The 25503-nt window shown below is 33.3% G+C and overlaps 1 protein-coding gene across 4 annotated transcripts in view; it reads left to right on the forward strand.

The window, feature by feature from the left end:
• The first annotated feature begins 7845 nt into the window (after nucleotides 1-7845).
• Nucleotides 7846-25503, forward strand: part of mv (lysosomal-trafficking regulator mauve) — a 144975-nt gene continuing 127317 nt past the window's right edge. The window contains exons 1-5 of one of the 4 annotated variants that reach the window (XM_076462861.1): nucleotides 7846-8003; nucleotides 12877-12983; nucleotides 15100-15185; nucleotides 18428-18620; nucleotides 23649-23730. In XM_076462861.1, coding sequence (XP_076318976.1) covers nucleotides 12906-12983; nucleotides 15100-15185; nucleotides 18428-18620; nucleotides 23649-23730 — 439 coding nt within the window. In that variant the 5' untranslated portion in view covers nucleotides 7846-8003; nucleotides 12877-12905. Of the gene's footprint in view, nucleotides 8043-12860; nucleotides 12984-15099; nucleotides 15186-18427; nucleotides 18621-23648; nucleotides 23731-25503 lie in introns of all 4 variants that reach the window. The other 3 variants (XM_076462862.1, XM_076462863.1, XM_076462860.1) reach the window with 3 other exon arrangements.

Consider the following 25503-nt stretch of genomic DNA (forward strand, 5'->3'; position numbering starts at 1 on the left):
CTAATTATATATAAGTTTTAAACAGTATACATCTACTTGTAATAAAATTTATTTGTTTTATTGCCCTTTGAACCGTGACTCACTACTGTCCGTGTGCTAAAAAGCTGTGAATCACTCGTGGAACGCTCAGCTCACGTTACGCTATCGAATTACATTACTCATGAGTGCTGTATTAGTTGTAGCACTCATTATAACGCCCCCACGGCTGAAAGGGAGAGCAAGTTTGGTGCGACTGGGATTTGAACCTATGATCCTTAGATTACGAGTCGAGTTCCTTAAACGGCCCGGCATTGCCACGTGGTTAAGGTGCTCGACTCGTAATCTAAGGATCATAGGTTCAAATCCCAGTCGCACCAAACTTGCTCTCCCTTTCAGCCGTGGGGGCGTTATAATGTGACGGTCAATCCCACTATTCGTTAGTAAAAGAGCAGCCCAAAATTTTTATCAAATCTTTTTTTTTTTCGTTCTCGGTTGTTGAAGAGAGTTAATCCTATTTTTTTTTAAATACTTCTTCTAGTGTTGAAAAATAATAATTTTTATTTAATCAAATAATGTTCTAAATAATATAGACTAATAACACACAAAATATAAAAATTATCTTACCGCTCAAAATTTTTCTGGCTTTCTAGCCTCGCGACAACAGTTTTTACAAACACGTCCAAGTTAGTTGTTAACTTTTCCCAGAGGAACGATATTCGTACTCTGAGTGAAATTGACATTTAACCATTCAGAACACAACCTAATGCAAAACGTCAATTAGCAGATGAAAACCAGGATGGATAGGGTTAACAAGCGTGTGTGTATGACATTACCATAGTAACCTACGTGGGATGTTAATAGTCATGGCCCAGTGCTAACATCTGTGACTGGTGACACTCAACAGTGTCTTACACGCTCTTACAAATAATTATTTCCTGGCTTAATTTAGATGAACTAGACTATTCAACCAAAATGTTCAACGGCAGAATGATCTGACATAGCTTGGAAGTTAGGACATTCGACAATCTGGAAGTCGCAACTTTGAATCTCTTCTTCAAACATGCTCGCCCTTTCAGCCTGGGGCATTATAAGTGATGGCTAATCCCACTTTTGGTTGATAAAGGCTCAAGAGTTGTTGGTGGTGATGTTGACTAGTTGCCTTCCCTTTAGTCTATCATTTCTAAACTAGGCTAATTCAGTTAGTCCTTGATCAGCTCTGCGTGAAATTCCAAAACTAGTAAACAAACTCCTTGCTTTGCTCGAATTAATATTAATTCAACACGCACCTTCTACATTAATACAGCTTCAACTTAGCCGTGGTTAAAACCGTGGTCTTTCAAGACACCATATCATCGTACAAGTTGACCAGCTTTTGTTGTTTGCCTTTTTCTCAAAGTGAATAATGATTACTGTTAACATTTATAGTCACCCAGTCCACTTTCTATGCTCACAGAGAATGAAGCTTCCCCACTGCAGAGTCATGCATAGTTTTCTCTCGAGAACACAGTGACCGGTACAGAAAAACTGACGCTACACTGATGTGGATCTATCATTTTATAAGAGAAATCACTAAATGCTAGGAAAGCAAACCTATTTCGTCGATTTTCCAATCACAAGCTTTCCTAGTACCCCCAGTGACATAGCAGACATATACTACCAGAAACCAGGATGTTCCAGGGCTACAATCGCCATGACACTACCAAATCAAGTTCCAAAATTTAGCTGACTGGTCAAATATCGGCCAGTAAAGAAACCAATGGACAATGACAGAAAAGTAACCATGAGTGACATATCAGATCCAGTTTACAATAATTTCTAAAGTGAATTAATGAAATACTGAAGAACAAACATTGAATGGCAACCCAGCTCAGAGCCATGACAGTTATTTAGGTTAATAGCTGCATTATCCCATAGTTTTGGAGAGACACACCAGAAGGAAATATTCGGATCAAGATTTGCAGAGTATTTGGAAAGATTTATCCAATTATTTTACCTAGATTATCGTCGTGAAAAAAGAATGGATTCCTTGACACATCACCAACTTATAATAAAAGAGGAAGGTATAACAGTTAGACTGTAAAGTATAAGTACATACTAATAATTATTTATCTAATGATTATTTATAGCGAGGCTCAGAAAATCGGCTGCCTATTTACTTGAGGTACGCCTCGTTTCCCTTTGAATCAATCCTACATCAAAGTTCCAACTCCAATATCTAAGATAAAACGTTTTGTAACTTTTTTCTGCTTCAATGACGTCAGTCTATTGCTAACAAGCTCACGCCTTGTCTTTCACTCACGCTTTCTCACAACTGTGGGAGTGTTGATTAATCTTTTAACTCTGGAACGTTCCACTCCCTCTATCTCTATTAAACAAGAGTTGTTATGCAACTTCCCTTGCTCTGCATTGCATAATATCATTTCTTATAATGCTTTTTCATGCCTTGCTTGAACTTTGCATAAAGAATGCATGTTTTCCTTAATTTCTGAAATATATGGCGTGTAGTTACTGCTTAAATATTCCTAAATGTTTCAATTGTACTAAAAAGCATCAATTATTTGTTTTACAGAATGCAGAAGGACAGGCGACTCAAGTCAACAGTCATCCATCATGATAGTCTTTGGAAGTATGCCATTGAGAAATCGATCATTTGGAGAACTCCAGAGAAGAATTTATTAGTGGAAACTCAATCTGCTGAAGAGTCAGGGATTCTTGTCTTCCATGAGATCATTAAAAATAGAACCACTAAAGTATTTACACAACTGCTTATCTAAGGAGATCCCCCAGTGAAAGAAAAGCATGTGATGACAAGGAAAAAGACGTATACCATTTGTATACCATATATTTGGCCCGTCATGGCCAGGGGGGTTAAGGCGTTCGACTCGTAATCTGAGGGTCGCGGGTTCGAATCCCGGTCGCACCAAACATGCCCGCCCTTTAAGCCGTGGGGGCGTTATAATGTTACTTTCAATCCCACTATTCTTTGGTAAAAGAGTAGCCCAAGAGTTGGCGGTGGGTGGTGATGACTAGCTACCTTCTCTCTAGCCTTACACTGCTAAATTAGGGATGGCTAGCGCAGATAGCCCTCGTGTAGCTTTGCGCGAAATTCAAAAATAAACCAGAACCACATATCTAGTTAGAGAAAACCACCAAAAATATAATTTTGGTGCCCTTGTTTTTGGCAATGTTTTCAGCCACAGTTCCATTAAAATGTCATGAGGTTTAGCCAGCTTAGGAGATTTAAAGTGTAACTGATTTAATATTACATATTTATTTTAATATCTATGTTTGTTTCAGTTTAATATACATTCAGAGATACATCTAACTTATCTTGTTAAATGTGTATCGCAAAAGTCCCGCCTGTTCTCTAAATCTGTAAAAGATTCTGTGACGTAAGAATCAATAATATATGTTTTACCTTGCTGTTAAATGAATTTTTGAAATTCTCGCCTAAATATTATAAATAAATCGACGCTCTAAGAGACAGTTTTCAGATTATTGTTGGGTTTGCCACAGTCAGTATACTATAAGCCTCGGAAGGTATAACTGTGTGTGTTTTATTGTTGTGTTTTTAATTTCGCGTAAAGCTGCACGAGAGTTATCTACGCTAGCCGTCTCTAATATAGCAGCGTGAAACTAGAGAGAAGGCAACTAGTTATCATCGCCTACACCAACGCTTAGAATTCTCTTCTACTAACGAATAGTGGGACTGACTTGACTGTCACATTATTTAGCCCCCACGGCTGAAAGGGTGAACATGTTTGGTGTGACGGAGATTCGAACCTGCAATTCTCAGATTGCGAGTTGAGCGCCCTGACCACCTGGCCATGCTGGACCACTATGACTGCGATAAACACTTATCAATCGAGAAACTACAGATAACTGACTAGGAACGTTTATAGATTTCGAACATTACACAGCTTTCAACTTCAGAGAATTAACTTCGGACATTAGATTTCTTTCTCGCTGAAAAAGTGTTGTTGAGCCTTGAATAGGCATAACTGCAATCCTCAGCAGAGGGAACGGCTAATAAAAAAATGTATTAAGCCTCTACAACGTAGATTCTCTTTTCAATTTTCTATTTTCCGTCAACTTTAAAAATAATCATCAACACATATATAGAAACTAAATCTATAATTCTAGCACAGCAGGCTCGCCTAAAGGTTATATGTAAGTGTCAGATGAATTTACGTATCAAAATAGAATTAATTTGCTCATAGTGAACCGTCGATAAAATATTCAATTCCAAACCATATAGGCTCCCAGTGGCACAGCGGTATGTCTATGGACTCACGCCGCTAGAAACCGTATTTCGATACTCGTAGAGCATAGACAGCTCCTTGTGTAACCTTGTGCTCAATTATCAAGAATCCATCAATGAAACAGACCAACTAAAAAACTCGACATTGTTTATAAGTTTATACAACTTTTGTATATCAATCATTTTTTTTATAATAGCTGTTATTATAAATTGTATTATTGTTTGTATATTAACATATATTTGTGTTAAGAAATAAAATTGTTTGTATCAATCTTATTGGTATATATCACGAATTTCATACATATCGACATTCAATTAATTTTTAAATTAAAATTAAAATATCAGGCTATTTGAAATCATAATACATAACATAAGAAATTGAAGACTCTTCGGGGATAAATTATAATACGCAACAAGGGCAATTCTAAATTTAAATTCTAATCTAGCAATGCAAAACAAAGTTAATAACTAAAATATAGTAGTAAACAATAAGTAAACATAAAAATAAATTACGTTAGATATATTGTTATAACCAGTTTTGCTAATAAAAGCAACAATAAATAAAATAGTATGCCTTAGTTTGGTAACGATCGACTCGTATTTCGAAAATTACGTGTTCGAATCCCCGTCATACCAAACATGCTCGCTCTTTCAGTCGTGAGGGCAATATAAAGTATCAGTCAGTCCCACTATTTATTGGTAAACGAGTAGCTTAAGAGTTAGCAACGGGCGATAATGACTAGCTGCCTCCTATTTAGTCTTACATTGCTATATAAGAAAACGCTAGCGCAGAGAGCTCTCTTGTAGCTTTACGCATAAAAAACAACAAAACAAACAAACGAATTGACTCAGAAAGTTAATTTACCAGAGTTATTAAATAAATGGCTTTCAAACTGTTGACGAAATACCCCTTTGAATTTTGCTGAAAGGAATAGTAGTGTAAATTGAATTATTTACGATAATAAACAAACTATTAAGACAACAATGATAAATATCAATTTTCTCTTTGAAAGCATTACACTAATTTCTTAGCAAAAAAGCCGCTATTTGGGAGACTATTTGCGCAACTAATTGTAATATTCATATCTCATTGAACAAAATTTTAGAAAAAGTGAACACTTTTTAATGATTTTTTTATTTTAGGAAATGCTGCATGGGAAAAGTTTTCGGGTTGCGCTCTTTAACCATACGCAACTTATTGCATCAGATAATTCAATACACAAAGCTTAAAAAATTCATAAATTTGATTATTATAAACTTTAATGCTGTGTATATTAAAAGTTATACTGTTTATTGAAATATAACGTATTTTTTAAAACAACAGAACTCCAGTTTTTCACATAACTCCAGTTTTTCAGTATAACATTTAAAAACTACATTAATAAAGATATAATGAAACCCTCATGCACAGTACTAATGAAAGTCGTGTTCTTGTTCTGAGAAGAGCACTTTTATTTAAAATTATGTGCTATTATAACGAATATTTGTTTGTTTGTAGTTAGGCACGAAGCTATATAATGGGTAACTTGTGCTATGCCCACCATAATATCGAAGCCCTTTTTATAACTTTATAAACCCATAGACATAATTATAAATGCTTCTTTGTTTGTTTTTGAATTTCGCGCAAAGCTACTCGAGGGCTATCCTAGGTAGCCGTCCCTAATTTAACAGTGTAAAACTAGAAGGAAGGCAGCTAGTCACTATTACTCACCGCCAACTCTTGGGCTACTCTTTTACCAACGAATAGGGGGATTAATAGTCACATTATAACACCCCACGGCTGAAAAGGCGAGCATGTTTGGTGCGAAGGAGATGCCAACCCGCGACCCTCAGATTACGAGTCGCACGCCTGAACTCACCTGGCCATGCCGGGCCATCATAATTATAAAAAAGTTGTCATTGCACAAATGAATTGTTTGAAGCTTGAATACCCGAAGTGTGAAATTTGTTTATGGAATTTTATTTGTATGCCACTCAATAGATGGTGTGCCACATTGTATTTACTATTTCGGTCACTTACACACACACACACACACACGCTACGTCCATTATAGTAAGATCTTTTTAATTTATTTCATATAATTATCTGTCAGAATTGACAGATTATTAGTTGTAACACCAGCGATAAACTTCTATTTGTATAGTGTTTTACGTAGTCTTGATATCCAAAATAATTTGGGAATCACATTGTAAGACTTAATACCATGTACATCAAAGTTGGATTAAACTGTAATATGTTTGTTTGCGACGATATCTTTATTAATGTTAACTACTTGCTCGATAGTTTTAATTTGTTCAAATTAAACCTTAGTTATTTACATACAGTTTTAATATAAAATTAAAACAAACTCCTCAGCTGCTTTATCTGTGGGAGTAGTGACATATCTGCTATGTAAATAATCTAGTTTCTCCGTGAAACAGAGTTAAGTCTACGTAACGGACTTTCAACGATAAAATTCAGAGTTCGATTTCGGGGACACAGCAAATTGCCCAAAGTGCATTTTTACTAAAACAAACAAAACTAAATAATCTAAACAATCGATCAATAATTTTATTTTTTCACTCATGACACATAAGATGTTGCTAAAAGTGAAATTCTTTAAGTGCGTTTTGTGTTTATTGATTATGTTTTAAACTTTATTTATCCAATTTCTGAATGGCGCTGCTCTTATACTCTCCTTTTTAATCCATCTAAGTTAAAATTTAATGAATGATGTAATAATTAACTTTTTTGTGATTTCATTTAATTTTTGGACATTCCTGGAATTTTGGACATTTACTCATAAATAGTTGTAAATCTTCCTTTGTCGTAATATTAAGGTAAACTTAGAGAATAAACGTAAGGGGTTGTTTTACATTCATTTAGTGTTTGTTTGTTTGTTTTGAATTTCGCGAAAAGCTTTGTTTGTTTGTTTGTTTTGGAATTTCGCACAAAGCTACTCGAGGGCTATTTGTGCTAGCCGTCCCTAATTTAGCAGTGTAAGACTAGAGGGAAGGCAGCTAGTCATCACCACCCACCGCCAACTCTTGGGCTACTCTTTTACCAACGAATAGTGGGATTGACCGTCACATTATACACCCCCACGGCTGGGAGGGCGAGCATGTTAGGTGCGACTGAGATTCGACCCCGCAACCCTCAGACGAAGAAGGTCGGAACGTTGTTCGCTCCTCAATTAGTGGCTTCTCTACCCATTACAGGCGTTTTTTAAATGTGTAACCATGTGTATTTTGCCTTTTTGGGGTAGGTATTTCTGCTGCTTTAGTGATACACTCAGTTATTACTTGACAATGTCATCTGTCTTGTGGACACAATGCAATTGATATTGTCGAAGTTGCCAGTAATTCACTTTGGTTTGGTTTTAGGCTTCGCGTTATTTTCACCAAATCATTTAAATTTTAAAAGTACCCGCCTAATGAAAGAACTCATTATTGATAGCGAATTATGGTTGTGAAAAACAAAAAGAGAACCCAATCACGCAAAACAAACTAACGATATTTGACTTTTTTTTTTAAGCATACCTTGGTCTTCTACAAGTGTAGATTATTTTAAAAGTTTATAGTTTCAAAATGAGGCAAACTCTGCTAAACCATTGCTTTTCAATGAGATGGTAAAAGTCACATGACTTCATCGGGTCTAGGGTGTTGCTTCTTTTTAGGCTTACGCGCTGGTTCTATGACGTGATAGTGGTATTGAAGTAGAGCGTGTGCATTTCAGTTGTCGCGTGATCTGTGTAACTCCTGGGAGTAGTAAATGGAGCTCAATGTAAGTCTCATGTGGTCGTTTTATGGATTTGTATTGTAGGTGAGTTTAAAGATTAAAGTGAAATAAGTGTACTGTTAGATTTGAGAAGGGATATTTTGATGTTACTCTAATAGCGTGAGCATAGGATAGTGTTAACCATACGATAAATGAAATAGTAGCTGATATTATACGTAGTAATTATATTATTTATTAATAAATGTGAAATAAACTCTTCATTATTGATTTGGCTTTGCAGAAGTCATAAAATCTAATCTTTTATCTTTGTTTTTAATAGAGAATTATTAGGCTGTGACGGTTCACATAGTTTTAATGTCTCACTGACTAATCCGTTTTCTACTTTGTGTTCGTTTGTGAAAAGTGACAAATGATAAAATGAATAGGATTTTCGTTCTTATAGTGTCTGCTTAAGTTTTCCATCCTTTTTGTATAATGTAAGCTTTTCCTATCGTCCTTTGGAACCTTAATTTTTTCCCTTATTATACAAATATAGAATTTAATTAGATTTTGTTTTTAAAGGCTGTTATAAACTTTTATGAAGGACTTTATTTGATTTGTTTTTATGTTATTAGGGTTTTGTGTTAACTAGTGATAAAGTATATTGGAAGTAAAATAGTTGGAGACTGAAATACAGTAAATGTAAGTGATAGTAACTTTTTTAAAAAATACTTTCATGCAAAATATTTTTGTGGAAAAGATTTTCTTGATAATAAAAATTTGCCATGTTACTTTCAGTATGTTGAAACATTGTTATGTATCTATCTTGGTATAAATTGCTATAATTTAGACTTTTCCCATGTATCATTTTCATCTGTTTAGCTAGTAGATGGATGGATGACCTTCTTAGACCAAATGTATTGGTTTGGTTATTCTGCTTGTTTTTATCTCAGCTGTCAGTGTGGTTTTTAATTGTTGGGTCAATTATTATCACAAGTCTCTGGCTATGTATTTGGTTTTATAACTGAGAGATATCAGTTGGGTTGTTTTCTACTGTTTTGAAGTGGTAAACTTACTGTAAAGTTTTTCATACTTTGGCCTAAAGTTTGTATAAATATACCATACTGATGAAGTAAGTGCAATTACCATATCCACTAATGCTTCTTATGGTTTTATAATGAATGTTTTGTTCAATAAAGTGAGTTCTCTTCCAGTTATATAAACTCATTTTTGTCCCTGAAATATGCATAATTTTCAGTTGTATTTTTAACCATTGAGGACAGGAATTTCATTGTAGTTTTTTGCCATTAAACAATTTTCCCAGTGTTCTTAACCAACTTACTGCATCAGTAATATCTAGTACTCTGTGCTGTCAGTACCATTTCTATAAATATAGAATTGTGAGGGACACAAGTTTTAACTTCAGGAATACCATTAGTCAAACTTGTATATTCTGAAACAAAACTGATTTTATTAACTTTTTAGTTATTTTGTTCTGTATTTTTAATTTTCACACTTCAGTAAACAGATAAGACTGAATCCATCATTCATTCTCTCTTTTTGTTTTACTCTGTTAAATATTTGAATTGTAGAAAATTCCAATACTCCATATTATAAATGTGCAAACTTAATGCATTCCCACTTAAGATTTCACATGCTGTTTGTCTGAAAACAATACATTTCTAGGTAGGTCCATGAAATACAATGCAGTGTATGTCTTAATATGTAAATAATTTATGATATCATTGTACCACTACTGTGTATCTTGAACACTAAGTTTTGAAATAATGTGGATTTTCATGGTAACTTGCAGGAGGCTGAATCATTATAAATAGTGACCATATCATTGTATTTCTATTATGACCATTTAGTACCAGCTACGTAGTTATTATTTGTCTAGTTTAGAAATCATAGTTAGTATAGATAACTTTGTTTAGAAATCATAGTTAGTATAGATAGCTTTGTTTAGAAATCATAGTTAGTATAGATAGCTTTGTTTAGAAATCATAGTTAGTATAGATAGCTTTGGGAGAATTAAACATCAATATTGAATTGTTAACAGAAATCAAATTTGGTTTTTGACAGTTTTTAATTCTGAAACAAATGTGCTTCATGAAAACTTTTATTTGTAATGTGAATACTTGTTTCCTGGTAACCACTGTCAATTACACAGCAAATATGACATTCATTATTACTGACTGGTGTTTGTTTCTAAACTGTTTGCATGTATGGTTGTAATGGGCTTGATGACTGGTCACAGTTGGCCTGATGAGCTTTCATTCAGTGAGGTGCATTCAGGACATTCATTGCTGTTGTTATCAATGTATTTGTATCTTTAGTGAGAATGTGGTAGCTGACTGTCACGCTGCTGTTGTTACCACTGTATTTGTATCTTTAGTGAGAATGTGGTAGCTGGCTGTCACGCTGCTGTTGTTACCACTGTATTTGTATCTTTAGTGAGAATGTGGTAGCTGGCTGTCACGCTGCTGTTGTTACCACTGTATTTGTATCTTTAGTGAGAATGTGGTAGCTGGCTGTCACGCTGCTGTTGTTACCACTGTATATGTATCTTTAGTGAGAATGTGGTAGCTGGCTGTCACGCTGCTGTTGTTACCACTGTATTTGTATCTTTAGTGAGAATGTGGTAGCTGCTTGTCACGCTGCTGTTGTTACCACTGTATTTGTATCTTTAGTGAGAATGTGGTAGCTGCTTGTCACGCTGCTGTTGTTACCACTGTATTTGTATCTTTAGTGAGAATGTGGTAGCTGCTTGTCACGCTGCTGTTGTTACCACTGTATTTGTATCTTTAGTGAGAATGTGGTAGCTGACTGTCACGCTGCTGTTGTTACCACTGTATTTGTATCTTTAGTGAGAATGTGGTAGCTGACTGTCACGCTGCTGTTGTTACCACTGTATTTGTATCTTTAGTGAGAATGTGGTAGCTGACTGTCACGCTGCTGTTGTTACCACTGTATTTGTATCTTTAGTGAGAATGTGGTAGCTGACTGTCACGCTGCTGTTGTTACCACTGTATTTGTATCTTTAGTGAGAATGTGGTAGCTGACTGTCACGCTGCTGTTGTTACCACTGTATTTGTATCTTTAGTGAGAATGTGGTAGCTGGCTGTCATGCTGCGGTTGTTACCACTGTATTTGTATCTTTAGTGAGAATGTGGAAGCTGGCTGTCATGCTGCTGTTGTTACCACTGTATTTGTATCTTTAGTGAGAATGTGGAAGCTGGCTGTCACGCTGCTGTTGTTACCACTGTATTTGTATCTTTAGTGAGAATGTGGAAGCTGGCTGTCACGCTGCTGTTGTTACCACTGTATTTGTATCTTTAGTGAGAATGTGGAAGCTGGCTGTCACGCTGCTGTTGTTACCACTGTATTTGTATCTTTAGTGAGAATGTGGTAGCTGGCTGTCACGCTGCTGTTGTTACCACTGTATTTGTATCTTTAGTGAGAATGTGGTAGCTGGCTGTCACGCTGCTGTTGTTACCACTGTATTTGTATCTTTAGTGAGAATGTGGTAGCTGGCTGTCACGCTGCTGTTGTTACCACTGTATTTGTATCTTTAGTGAGAATGTGGTAGCTGGCTGTCCGCTGCTGTTGTTACCACTGTATTTGTATCTTTAGTGAGAATGTGGTAGCTGGCTGTCACGCTGCTGTTGTTACCACTGTATTTGTATCTTTAGTGAGAATGTGGAAGCTGGTTGTCACGCTGCTGTTGTTACCACTGTATTTGTATCTTTAGTGAGAATGTGGAAGCTGGCTGTCACGCTGCTGTTGTTACCACTGTATTTGTATCTTTAGTGAGAATGTGGTAGCTGGCTGTCACGCTGCTGTTGTTACCACTGTATTTGTATCTTTAGTGAGAATGTGGTAGCTGGCTGTCACGCTGCTGTTGTTACCACTGTATTTGTATCTTTAGTGAGAATGTGGTAGCTGGCTGTCACGCTGCTGTTGTTACCACTGTATTTGTATCTTTAGTGAGAATGTGGTAGCTGGCTGTCACGCTGCTGTTGTTACCACTGTATTTGTATCTTTAGTGAGAATGTGGTAGCTGTTACAATGATTTTTGTTATACTCTAGTGAAAGTGTGATAGTTGTCACAATGCAACGTTAATTGTGGTCTTGTCTGAAGATGCTGTGGGTGCTACTGTATTACTGCAAAGTCCAGATATTATTTAAGTTTGTTAAAATTAATGCTTTAAAATATTTAATTTTTGTGTATAACAAAGCAAGCGAACTCCAACTTTACTGTTAGATATATATATATATTTGTAATAAAAAATACTATATGGTTTTCTGTTATTAATGTTATATAGCATTAATATATAATGGTATGTCCTTGTTTAGAAAAGGTAAAATTATGTAATATAAATGTGCAAAAATTCATTTTTAATGGTTTTAATGAGTCTTAATTCAGCTATTTGTAATAAATATAAATGTTTAAAGTATTAACACAAGTTATTATCACAATAAAAAGAAACATTTTTTAAATTTATTGGACAGGAAATAATTAAATCACTTATTTTGACATTTGTATATCATAAATAGGTTGACTGATACATTTGTAGTATCTTCCCTGTATAAGACTTTCTTTACTGTACGAGTTTATTTTGTACTCGTGGAGATCCAGATATTAGTGTGAAAGATTGGAGTTATAATGACAGTTTGTTGTAATGTGCTTTCTTACTTTTACTTTTGTTTTTCATTTTCTTCTCTAAAATTAAATAAGTGTATCTAAGGTTTGGATGATTTGTCAGATTCCTACTTTTGATGCAATGTTTTATGACTTGTAGTGTTTTACTTAACCCTTAAATGGCAGTCGCCATCAGTTGATGCTGCTTCCTACATGCTTTGCTGTTTAACAGTTAAACAATTAGTGTGTATGTGTAACCTGGACCTTTCTAATTAAAGGTGATTTCTATAATAGACAATCGTATAGTGGATTTTTTCCTTAAAATGGATGAAAAGACATTTGACAAAGAACTAACTGATGCATGGGAGTGTTTTCTCAGTTCTCCATCTTCAAACGAAGAGGTACGACAGTTTTTTATGTATGTGTTTGTAGGTAGAAATAATAAAACAATTTGTTCTGTGATCTTCAGCCTTATAATACATAAGGACTTTCATAAGTGTTTAACTTGTTGGCTCTTGAGTATATTTTCCTGATACTTTGAACTAGTCTTTTTTAAGGCAGAGCATATATGTAGCTATTGTGTCCCAGCCAATAAGTGGTCCTTTAAAAAAAAAAAAAACGCAACTCACTGGTGGGTCCTGCGAGTCTTACTGAAAAACTGTCACGATTCAGAAGTGGGTCGTGTGGGAGCCAACATGTTAAACATAGAATTTGACACCAATATATATTTATCATAGAATATAGCTGTTAATTGTATAAAATGCTTATTAAGTAAATGTGTATTCTATGTTTTTGATGTTTAAGTATTTTTGATTTATTATTTACATAGTTGTGAATTTATAATTGAAGTAATGTTAAGTGCATGGAGACCAAAATTACTAGTAAGAAGCAGCCTTATAAGACTATCAATCACATATGGTAAATCAGATATTTGTTTTGTGGGAGGCTTGGGAATGTGGATAAGTTGACTGTTTTTGAATTTTAGGTTAAATTTTTGAGTGTATGCACTAGTTAACGTACCACTATCTCGTGGTAAGTGGAAGTGTACAGAGAAATGTTTCATTACTGGCACCTACGTAATGCATTACAGAACAATCTATTTTATTCTTCAGGTATCAGTAAGCTTTAGTTCTATTTGTTGAAAATCTTGTTTCTTTCAGGCTAATTTCATATGATGTTTATTCTAATAAACTGTATTTTCTCTGAATTACAAATTGATTAAGTTAAACTAGTAACTTGTGATTTTTAAACTCCAACATTTTGAGGAATTTTTACTATCAGTTCATGGATTCAAGGTTCTATAATGGCTGTTTTTCAGCTCAACAGTAGGTTATTTGTCCACATACAGTATACAACTGTTGAGTTTTAAAAGTCTGGATGTAGTTTCTGTTTATCTAATCTTGTGGATGAGTACCCTTTATTCCTTTCACCCAGACTTACTTGGACCATCTTTGGAATAGGAGTATTCTGGTCACTGTAGCCTCAAGATTATTCTGTTTCCTTGTTTATTGAAACAAGTGTAGGTTTACAAAGCCACAGATGTATGGAGAATATTTTACTGATTAGTTGTTTTGCAAATAACCGTGATGGCCTTGGCCACTTTTATTCAGTGTGTATCATAAATTTACACAATTTTTTTTTTTTTTTTTTTTTTACAAGTTTCTATAGTATGATACTTTAATATTGTTAGCTTATAGGAGCTTTAAATATGCTTAAACTGTTTCTTTACTTTTTAGTATTTTCTGAATGTGGTTAATCTTTGTAATCTATAGATATATATTTTCCAAGCACAATAATTTCTTATTTTGTATGTTTATCATTCCTTTACATTGGTGAGTTTCTGTATGTGTTGTGTTAAGCCCTCAGTTATTTCTAGACTAAAAATTAAAGCTTTTGTGTTTACCTGGACAGTAATTGTTGTCTTGTTCACAAATGGGTGATGCCTGAGTGAACATCTAGACAATGCACTTTGTGGGACTAACAAAAGGGCAATATTGAGATGTGTAGTTAATGTGAAAAAGCTTGAGATAATTTAATGTAGTAGATTTTGGTAGAAGTTATTGAAAATCCAGATGTATTCATATTGGGCATGTTACTATTCATGTATAGTACTTGGAAACTTGTATTAGGATTCATTGCATGGTAATTAATATTAATTTTTACAAGTCTCGTTCGGCAGTCTGAATTTTGTTTAAAAACTTTAGGCCCTCAAGTGTTTGTTTACATAATATTATGAACTGCAGGCTATACCATGTTTATAAAATTGGAAGGAATTCAAAATTGCTTCAGTGAATAACGTATGACCTGATGTTTTTTTAAAGGAAGTAGCTCGTATTTAGAAATGGGTTTTATTGCTTAGTCTGTCTCCCTTTTTAGTTAGTTCTAGCTGTAAATTCTGTTTTCTTATCCAAGATATTCTCATTGATAAACCTGTAGATAAACTTGACTTTTAGAGATGCATGTGTAATTGGTAATGTGTACCAGACAATATTTTGAGATAGTCGTATCACTTTTCAGGAAAGAAGCCACCTTCTAGATATCTTTTTAACCAAATTTATATGGATTGAAGAAAATGGTGGAAGGCATGAAGATGCACGTATGTGGTAAGCAATTAATTGTTGAAGATTCCATGTTGAAGGGTGTAAGATAAATATATATGTACTGGGAATTCAATTGGTAAGTTATAAAGCTGTTTCATGCATGCATGTATCTTCACTATGTGTACTGCAAGGTTAGAATTGTTGGATAAACTTTTTATTTAAGCCAAACCAATGGGCTAGGTAAAGTGAATTGCTGTGACTATGAGGTCAAGAAAAATAAACAACTCAAAATTTGATCTAACATTGAGTGCAGAGGAAGGTAAGGTATTTTAGTGGCCACCAAGTTGAATAAAATATATTGGTGACACTTTTTATGAACTGAGAGACCAAATAATCTATTTGGTGTTTATTTAGTAAGATTTGTTTGTAACCTCTTAAGAGTACTTAATATGTAATGTTTCAGGCTGCAAACTGTAGTAGGAAATCATAAGTATATAGTATATATATATATATACAGTATGAGTCTTTTTAAGTTATTTTTTCTCTTGTCTCTTTCTCTTAGTACTTAATGTGCTAAGCCTTGATTTTATATTTTATCAGTGTCACTGGATATTTTCTTAAAATGGTTTTCATAATTTTGTAACTTTCTTGTTCATAACAGAAACTTTTTAAAAACATTAAATAACCTGTTGTCATAAAGCTTAAGTTGATTTCTTGGTGTAGTGTAGACTGTGAAAGTAGATGTATTATAAGCAGTATCTCATTACCATTACTGGTGTTGTGTGAATGATGAAATGTGTTACGAGTAGTTTCTTGTTACCATTACTGGTAATATTGGTCATGTAGATGGTAAAAGCAGATGTGTTATGAGCAGTGTCTTGTTACCACTGCTGTCTGTAACTGTTTAAGAACCTTAATTTCATTATCCTTGGTTGGATCAGTTAAGTGTGATATATCTGGCTTCTTTAATGATGTAGATGTTGTTTATGTTGAATTACTTGTGTAAATCCTGACTTAATTATTAAAAGTAATGGTATACTTTTATGTTGATAAAATAACATTTAAAACTAATCTTTATTCTGATGAAAATTAAAACTAGGATGCATTTTCATTATTACAGACAAAATGAATAAGTTTGTATCTTTAACTTTTATTTTCCTTAACTTACTGACAAATAGTGGTTAATTAATGCTGAAATACTGCAGCAAAAGCAAACCTATGGCTTAACTTATGGGTAGGATTTACTTTGTAATTACTGTGAGAATTTGTTGAATATTTGATCTAAAAAAAAGTTCTAACACTGTGAAACCTAATATATTTTATGCTTAGATACTTTAATAAAGTATCACTTTGATCTACCTTTTAAAATAATGATCCATTTTTCTATCTAAAAGAACATTGCAGGAGTCTTTAGGATGATCCTTTCCATTGAATGATGGCTTTTTTTTTTTTTTTGTCCTTGGAATGAATGAGAATTTTCTGAAATTAATTTTCCCTTCTTCACAGGGAAATATGAAATGAAAAATTTTGTTTGTTTGTCGTCATGTGATTAATTTTTACATGAACTGAAAAAAATCTTGTTCCCTTCTTTTCCCATTGCAAGGGTGGGTGTGGCTTTTCTGATGGTTACAAAACACCTCAGTGTAACTGAGGGGACATTGGTTATGTCCTGTTACAAAAAAAATTGCTTTGCACTTTTGAGCCATAGGTGAGCTATAAAAGTAACAGTCAAATTCCACTATTCTTTCAGACTAGAGTAGCCCAAGATGGTATTGACTAAATACTTTCATTCTAGTTTAGCAATTCAAAATTAAGGATACCTTTTGTGTATGACTTAATCTAAAAATTATAAAGAAAACTAATGGTCTGGTTAATGCTCAACTTTGTGTGTCCAAGCAAAGTTTCATAAATGATTAAGCTTCTCTCTTGTCCACTGTTTTACTCTATAAATGTTTTTAAATTTGTAAGTAGTATTTCAGTTAAGTGATTTTTCTGGCAGTTTCCAAAATCTTTACCTAGTCCATCTAAGTGCATTGTGTTACTTTCTCTTCCTTTAAAACTAACTAGCAAAATTCTCAATGTACAGTGAGATAGTCTTAATTATGGAATAGTGAACAGTACCATTTTTTCTGGTTTAAATGGATTTTTTTTCTCTTGATTAATGGTTGTTATTTTCACATCTCTTTCAATTAATATTAGTTTTATTACTGTAGTTCCTATCTACTGTCACAATGGCAGGTCAGGTCATTAGCATGTAGCATAACTGTTATCAAAGTGTGTGACCTACATGATCTTTCTGATGTGTGTGTGTGTGTGTGTGTGTGTAAAATAGGCTAGCACAATTTAAGTTTGCAGGAAAGTTGCTTAAAAATTGCACAGCTTTCAAATACATCTTTTAGAACACACAAAATATTGGATACAATAATACAATCTCCCAAATTACTATTATTTATCTAGCTTTTTGATTTAAGTTAAGTACAGGCTAAACATTTCTGTTTTGAGCAATGGCATTAGTCTGCACATACTGATATTTTGAGCTGTCGGCTTTGATTGCCAAAAATAAGCAGACATCATCAAATTCAAATTCTTCAGAATATTTTGTGTTGGTTAAAAACATCTACAAAGAAGTAAAGTGTGTGAGTAAATCAGTGATAAATGAGTACTGTGGTGAATGTAATAATTTTTTGTTTTCAGTGTTTGTAATTTTTCTTTCTAACTGGATGGACATTCTGAAACCTGAAAGTAGTGGAGAAAAAGCATTAAAAAATGCGTTATGACACAGTGAAACAAAAACCAAGGATTTCTTTCTAAGTTTAATAAATTAAAACTTATAATTGGAAGTTTTGTATCTCTCGTGTCAAAATGCCATAATAATTGACATACGTTGATAACAAGGATTAAAATGTAAATGTGTAAAAAACAAAGTCATGATGTAGCTGGTTGAGATAATAGGGTTAAGAAATGGATAAACTTTGATAAAATGGGAGAGTTTCTAGGTTAGTTTTATTCTTCATAGCATGGATGCTTGGAATTTAGAAAGGTAACTTTCTATTTTAATAGTTCTGTTCAGGAATTGTTAAACATAACATACTTTGTCAATGTTTTAAAATATTGTTACTTGGTATTCATTCTGTTCTTTTGTTTCTTCCTGTCTTAAGTTTTCCTTAAAATTAGTCTAGTGGCTGTGAGCATAACTTTAAGTTCGTTTTTAGGTCCATTGTGTATATGTAAGTGTAGTTCTTATACTGTTACTAATTTTATTCTACTTTCAAACTTGTTTCTGAAATGTGTGTTGTGATTTACAGCGATTGGACAAGTATAGCCAATATCCTGGCCCACTATTTTCTAACGGACATTAACAAGGCTTGTCATAAGGTCAAAGATGAGAGTACACCTTCAGAGGATAGCGAGGACAATGAAGTGGAACCCTTGAGGATATATTTGTTGCAAGAGAGAGGGTGGAGAATTGTCAGAGTTTTGAAAAGCATTGGTGTCAAGGTATGACAGTTTTATTGTGATTTAAGTCTGATCCTATGATATCCTATGTTTGGAGGCATCAGTGGTATCTTTCTTTTAATGTAATAATTAAAATCTTTTGGAACTGGAACATGTGTTACGGTTGTTTTATGAATTAAATTGAAGTTTTTTGTTTATTTAGAAGGTAATAGTTTTAATAATGTGAATTTTTTTTGTACACAAGTAAATAAATGTTAAGTATTTGTTATATCTGTTAATTCACAAAGTTTGTCTTGGACTCTGACAAGTTGGAGTGTAAGGTGATGTCCGTGTTAAAAAAAAATAATGTAGTTCATTGTACAGTTTGCCATTTGTATTTGCTTAACTTATGGAATTTCCAAAATATACATCTACAGTTATTCAGTATCCCTGTAAACTGTATTTACTATCCTCAACCATAAACTGTTGTTAAATTAACAATGTAGAGTGTCATGAGTAGTTTATCACTAGCATCAAATGCATAATATGATGTTAAGTGGCATTTCAAATAATTGTTGAGCCTTCCTGCATCTTGTACGCCACTTACAGTTTTCTACTTTCTAGAAACTTGACCACTCTTATGTATGAGACCTGTATACTTCGAAAAGCTACTGCTTGTCTCGCAACTGAAGGTATTTGTAAAACCACAAATCTGAACCTGAAATAGGAGTTAGTCATTCACATGGCAGTGGTGTTTGTAGAAAGTATTGAAACTACCATAAAGTTTCAGGAAATGTGGAATAGTTTTAGAACTACTGTCAGATGCAACTTTTCCAAACTATATATTTTTTAGAAGTTAAATTTTGCACAGCATGAAAGAAATTTTTAAAATGGGTGCAGCATTTCATATGTGGTTCATTCTTAACTACACAAGTTTTAGCAAGATAGGTTTTTATATTTAAATCTTTTTAGCAGTCTGACGTATTTAACTTGGAGATCAAAAGTGGTTACTTATGCATGTTTATATAAATCTGTGTGAATTTACAGATTAGTTTTTTCTATTAAGCTATGAGTAAATAAAGTGAATAAACATGAACATGTAAAATTTTGTGAAAGATTTGTTTAACCTGTTGACTGCCAAGTATTTCAGCTGCTACAATACAACTCTAATGTTTCTTTATTTTGTAACTTTTTTCGTGATGCTATTTTGGATCGAAAGTGAAACAATTTGTAAGTAGGTCAAATGCATGTATGGTACTGACATCTATCGTTGAAGTTAGGTATTATTGAGAACAAATTAACTCGTCCGTGGCACCGTGTTACCAATCGGCTCGGACAAGTTATCTCATCTTCAGCACTGAACAGGTTAATGTGAGTAATGTTTGGGAAATAATACTCGGAGATAGAGATGTCTAGGTAGTTTTAATAACACTCGGAGATGGAGATGTCTAGGTGGTTTTAATAACACTCGGAGATGGAGATGTCTAGGTGGTTTTAATAACACTCGGAGATGGAGATGTCTAGGTGGTTTTAATAACACCGGAGATGGAGATGTCTAGGTGGTTTTAATAACACTCGGAGATGGAGATGTCTAGGTGGTTTTAATAACACTCGGAGATGGAGATGTCTAGGTGGTTTTAATAACACTCGGAGATGGAGATGTCTAGGTGGTTTTAATAACACTCGGAGATGGAGATGTCTAGGTGGTTTTAATAACACTCGGAGATGGAGATGTCTAGGTGGTTTTAATAACACCGGAGATGGAGATGTCTAGGTGGTTTTAACACTCGGAGATGGAGATGTCTAGGTGGTTTAATAACACTTTCGGAGATGGAGATGTCTAGGTGGTTTTAATAACACCGGAGATGGAGATGTCTAGGTGGTTTTAATTACACTCGAGATGGAGATGTCTAGGTGGTTTTAATTACACTTTCGGAGATGGAGATGTCTAGGTGGTTTTAATAACACTCGGAGATGGAGATGTCTAGGTGGTTTTAATAACACTCGGAGATGGAGATGTCTAGGCGGTTTTAATAACACTCGGAGATTGAGATGTCTAGGCGGTTTTAATTATGCAGTGGTTTAAATTTATTAAAAATGCATAAAAAGAAAATGGAAAGTAGGGATCGTTGGTTGTTTGTAAAATTACTGAAAGAAGTACCAAAAATAAATGTTGCAATAAAAATTTGTGAAAGTAAAATAGTACTAGTTGAATACAATTGTATCACTGTACATGTTTGTGTACTTTTTATTGTAGTATTTATTGTGTTAGATGCTTCTTATAAGAGTTGTATGAATAACTGATGTTACCAACTCTTTTAAAGTTTTTCTATTTATTTGTTCAGTTTATATATAAATATCCATGTAATGAACATGTCCCTAAACTTCCTTGATAGCTATAACTTTTACAAGGCCTAACGTCACAATTACACATTTATACAATTCAGTGCTTGCTTTGGGTTACAAACGAGAGTATAAGGCTGTCATACTGTAGATTATGTATTGTAAATTTATGACTCTAGTCTTAATTCTTGATTATTTTTGTAACAGAATCCTCATTTCATGTTTTTAATATTCGTGTTTAATTGTTGTTATACCTGTATAAAATATACTTCACCTTTAGAAATCCTCGTGTCTATCCGTCAGCATGTAGCACCGCTGGGTTTAAGGTATTTAAGTATGTATGTGACATGTTTACCATTTATAATTATGTAAGCTAGAGAAATCATGCAGAGATAGTTAACTGTCTGGACTCTATCCCCAACCAATATCTTCTTAGATGAAAAAGTTGCTGTTTTTAGAATAGTTTGAATTAATGCTAGAAATGTTATGACTTTTTTGTGTATTATTACTATATATGCACATGATATATTGTAACCAATACTTTGGAGAGTTTTTTACTTAGGGATTCAGTAAACTTTTTTTTTTGGCATTTGAATTATTTGGAAACCTTTTTCAACCCCATACCGGTAAGTAATACCAAAGTTAATATTAAATCTTCTGATTTTGTTTCTTCACATGTTCATGAAGTTTGGAAGGGAGATTTGAGTGTTATATTAACCTGACAATCAATTTGTCCTATTTCTACTATGTAAAGGTCTGGAAAGTTTAATGTTTTTTAATTTTCATTCTACAGGTGCAAATGAATCTACTTGTTAAGTTTGTGCTGGTCTTTTTCAGATTTGATATAGGTATTCTTATATTTTCTGTATAAGATAGTGTGTATGATTAGTTTTCCTTTGTTCTGCTAAGTGTTTGAGTTTCTTTCCAAATACGTCTTTCCTTTTAATTTTTTTTTCAATTCAAAATAGTTTGTGCAACTACTATAATATGGAAATTGTTCATGTTAGTACAAAATGTATCTCAGGATGCCTGGTATGGGTATTAAAACTTTTATTAAAATAAAGCAGAGAACAACGTTTTGACCTTCTTAAACTCTGCGTTAACCTGGAGATGACCAAAGAAGGTTGAAATATTATCTACTTTATTTTAATAAAAGTTTTAATACCTGTACCAGCCATCTTGAGATGCATTTTTACTTCAAGTAGATTTCTTGTGATCATGTTTTATTGAGTTGATTATGCAACAACTTTATTGATGTTTTCTTTGTATATAGTGTTTGCTAAATTTAGGAGACTTCATAGAATGTTTAGTTTGATAGATTACATAATTAGAAAATCAGCTTAGGGGATTTCTACTAAGTGTTTTCTTTATGAACTTCAGTGGTGAAGTCTTTTGGGAGGGGGGATTTGTATAATGTTAATAAATAATTTGTCATGGAGTTGTGTGCTTATTCAACTGTAAATTGTAAGTTTGTGTGTTGGTTGTTTGTGTTAATTTTTGTATATTTATCTGAGGCAGAACTGAAGCTTGTATGAGGAATTGATGATGGCACTTGTTTTTCTGTGCAGTGTAAGCAAAGTGGCCAAAATACCTGGTAATGTTTGAAAATTGCTAGTGACTAAACTGTATTACTAATTAATGAACCATGAATTTTCAACATGCATGCATTGTTCTCTTAAATGTATGAACAATAGTTGTGCTCTTTGAAATGTATAGAGATTTTTTTTGTACAAATGAAATGTATTCTTGATTTTGTGGTACATTAAGTAATAAATGCATTCATGTGTATTCATGTTTAAAAACAAGGAAATTGTTTTACAAATTAATAATGGCAAGGTTTGTTTAACATTCTGTATACATAGAGGGACACTTAGTGTTCTGTTTAGACATACAATTAAAATGTAGATTGTTTTATACACTTGTAAGAATGTAAAGGTAGACAAACACTTTTTCTTAAAATGTGTTTTGTGCTCAGTGCTATGAGAAATTTCCTTGTTTCAATTGAAAACCTGTTGGGTTTCTTCCATGTAAAAAGTAAGTCTTTGTCCTGTTTTGTGTATAATTCTAAATTTTACATACAAGTAGTTTACACTTATTAGAAATGTTTTTTGATTTTAAGGTGTAAAAGTCTATACCCATGTATTGAAGAAAATGTTTGTTTGCAAATACATTATTTATTTGTTCTATACACGTGGGGAGAATATTTTAAGTATTGTTTCATGGATCTAATTTTACATAGGAAAAAATGTGTTTTTATGTACCCACAGAGAATCTTTTCTGTTATAGTAGTGTCTTTATAGAAATATTTGTTTCTGTCATCTGTAATAACTACAAAGATGTTTTTCTGCTTATGTTTTATTGGTGACACATCCAAAGGATACAATTGGCAAGGAAACTAAAAGCAAGCTTATTCTATCAAATATGCATGGAAATATGAGTATTTCATCTCAGAAATAACTCTTTTAAAATAGAAATTTGAGCATGTCTGTGATCAATATGTATGTGATGATGCAAAGAATAACTGACTGTTAGTGTTATTTGTTTAGTGTGTGGGAAAATATTGCTATCACACGTCCTTATTTTATAATTCCCAAGGGAATGACCGACTTTGTTAGTATTATCCACATATTGCAATTTGGGGCAACATTTGTTACCAAATCATTTATATATTGTATTCTGACATTTATTTTTACTCATTAAAACATTTTGATTGTTTCTTCCATTCAGTAGTTATCAAAACTTTTTCAGAACCTTGTATGTGGTAAAGAGCTGGCTGCCTTGTTCATCTCGCTTCTTCCTCTGTGTTTCAAGTTTCCAGTAGAGCAGACAGGTGGGTTTTCAGATTCTTTATATAAAACAGCCCTAACTGTTGTTTAACTACACTATCTAATCTGATGCTAGATATGCATTTTACAGAACAGTTGTAGTGCTGATATGAATTAGAGAAAACTAAACACTCGGTTTTGTTTTTTATTTCTTTTCATAGTTCAACTTCTCTTTCAACTTATCAGCTTTCATAGATCTTTTTGAGTTGAAAAATCTTAGTGAATATTTTTCTTTTTTGTGTGTTCAAAATAATGATGGTAACTTTCAATGAATTGTCACATTTTGTTATCATTTTGTTTGTAAATGGAAAGTCGGTTAAAAACAACAACAAACCAGCATATTTTTATGTATATTGACCACATTTCTATCATTTGAGATGCATGTATCCTGTCTAGACAAAATAGGAGATCTCTTATTTCATATAAGATGGTTTTTGTTTTCTTTCTAACAAACTTTATTGTTTTAATTCATGCTTGGCTACTTGTGGATGATGGAATATTTATTTGGTTAAAAATATTTCTTCAATGATTTCAAAGTAACTTAAAGTACTTGGAAAGTCTGTGAAGAGATACAGTTCATAGGGTGGATGTAACTTGTAAACATTCCAAAAATGATCAGGGTGTATCAGATGTTTCATTATTTTTTGTTTGGACAAATGTGAAGATGATAGTCCTGTAAAGGAGATATTCTTTATGTAGTAATGCAAGCTAGGTGGCTGCGATGATGGGAAATAGTTTCATGTATTAATGTGAAAGTTATTTTACACCTAGGAAGACTTCCAGTCTTCAGATTCCAACACTTTTGGTACTGCTTCGGAGATTGATATACATGACAACTGCCACTGTTTGGTTTTTAGTTATGAACATTTTAATAATTTAAAGTAATGTCAAATAGGATATTTATGGGTAGGTATACTTCTTTAACTAAAAGCTGTGCTATGATGCACACGTGCATCTATTTTTATATTTTGTTATGGTTCTTGTAGTATGTTTCAAATGTATAAGAAGGGTAAACAGTAGTCATGGGAATATGATGTCACCATGTCTATGGATCTTTGAAGGAGAATTATTGTTACCCATTTTATAAAAGCCAAACAGAAAATATTTCCAAAATTAAGAAAACGTAAAAATCAAGTAAAGTTTTTAAAGTCCCTTATTCCAGTGCCCTCACACCAGACCTGACTCCAATATAATACATTTTCCTCGTGCTTTTAGTTGATGCACACGTACATTGATGGTATTTGCTAACCTGCCTTTGGATGCACATGTTTGTTTCGTAGCAGAGAGAATGTGTTAATTATCTTAATGACTATATTTTAGTGAGCTACCTGTTGTTATTGAATATTTAAGTATTCATTTATAAGTCTTAACAGCTGGAGCTTAGTGATAAGTCTATTTGCAGTTGATAGTCACAATGTAAATCTCTGAACTGACAATGTTTACTTATCAGTAACATTAAACTATCTATAAAATAAGTCAATTTTGAGTTATGTAACAGTTTTTTCCGAGTGTTTGTACACTTTGATCGTAAAGGTAGGCTTAGTAATGTTAGTCTCCTTCCAGATGGCTAGGGATCAGATGGCGTGTCATTCTGTTTGAGATCAGATGGCGTGTCATCCTGTCTGTAGATTTACTTTAAAGATTTTATTAAACTACTATTTTATGAATGTCTAGATTTAGCATAAAACTGTAGTTCTTATTCAAATATAATGTTATGCATTGCTTAATTTTTAAATTTAAAAGTAAATATATTTAAAAAAAAGGAAGCTAAGTGTATT

The sequence above is a fragment of the Tachypleus tridentatus genome, chromosome 10, assembly GCF_004210375.1.
Source record: "Tachypleus tridentatus isolate NWPU-2018 chromosome 10, ASM421037v1, whole genome shotgun sequence".
Classification (NCBI taxonomy): domain Eukaryota; kingdom Metazoa; phylum Arthropoda; class Merostomata; order Xiphosura; family Limulidae; genus Tachypleus; species Tachypleus tridentatus.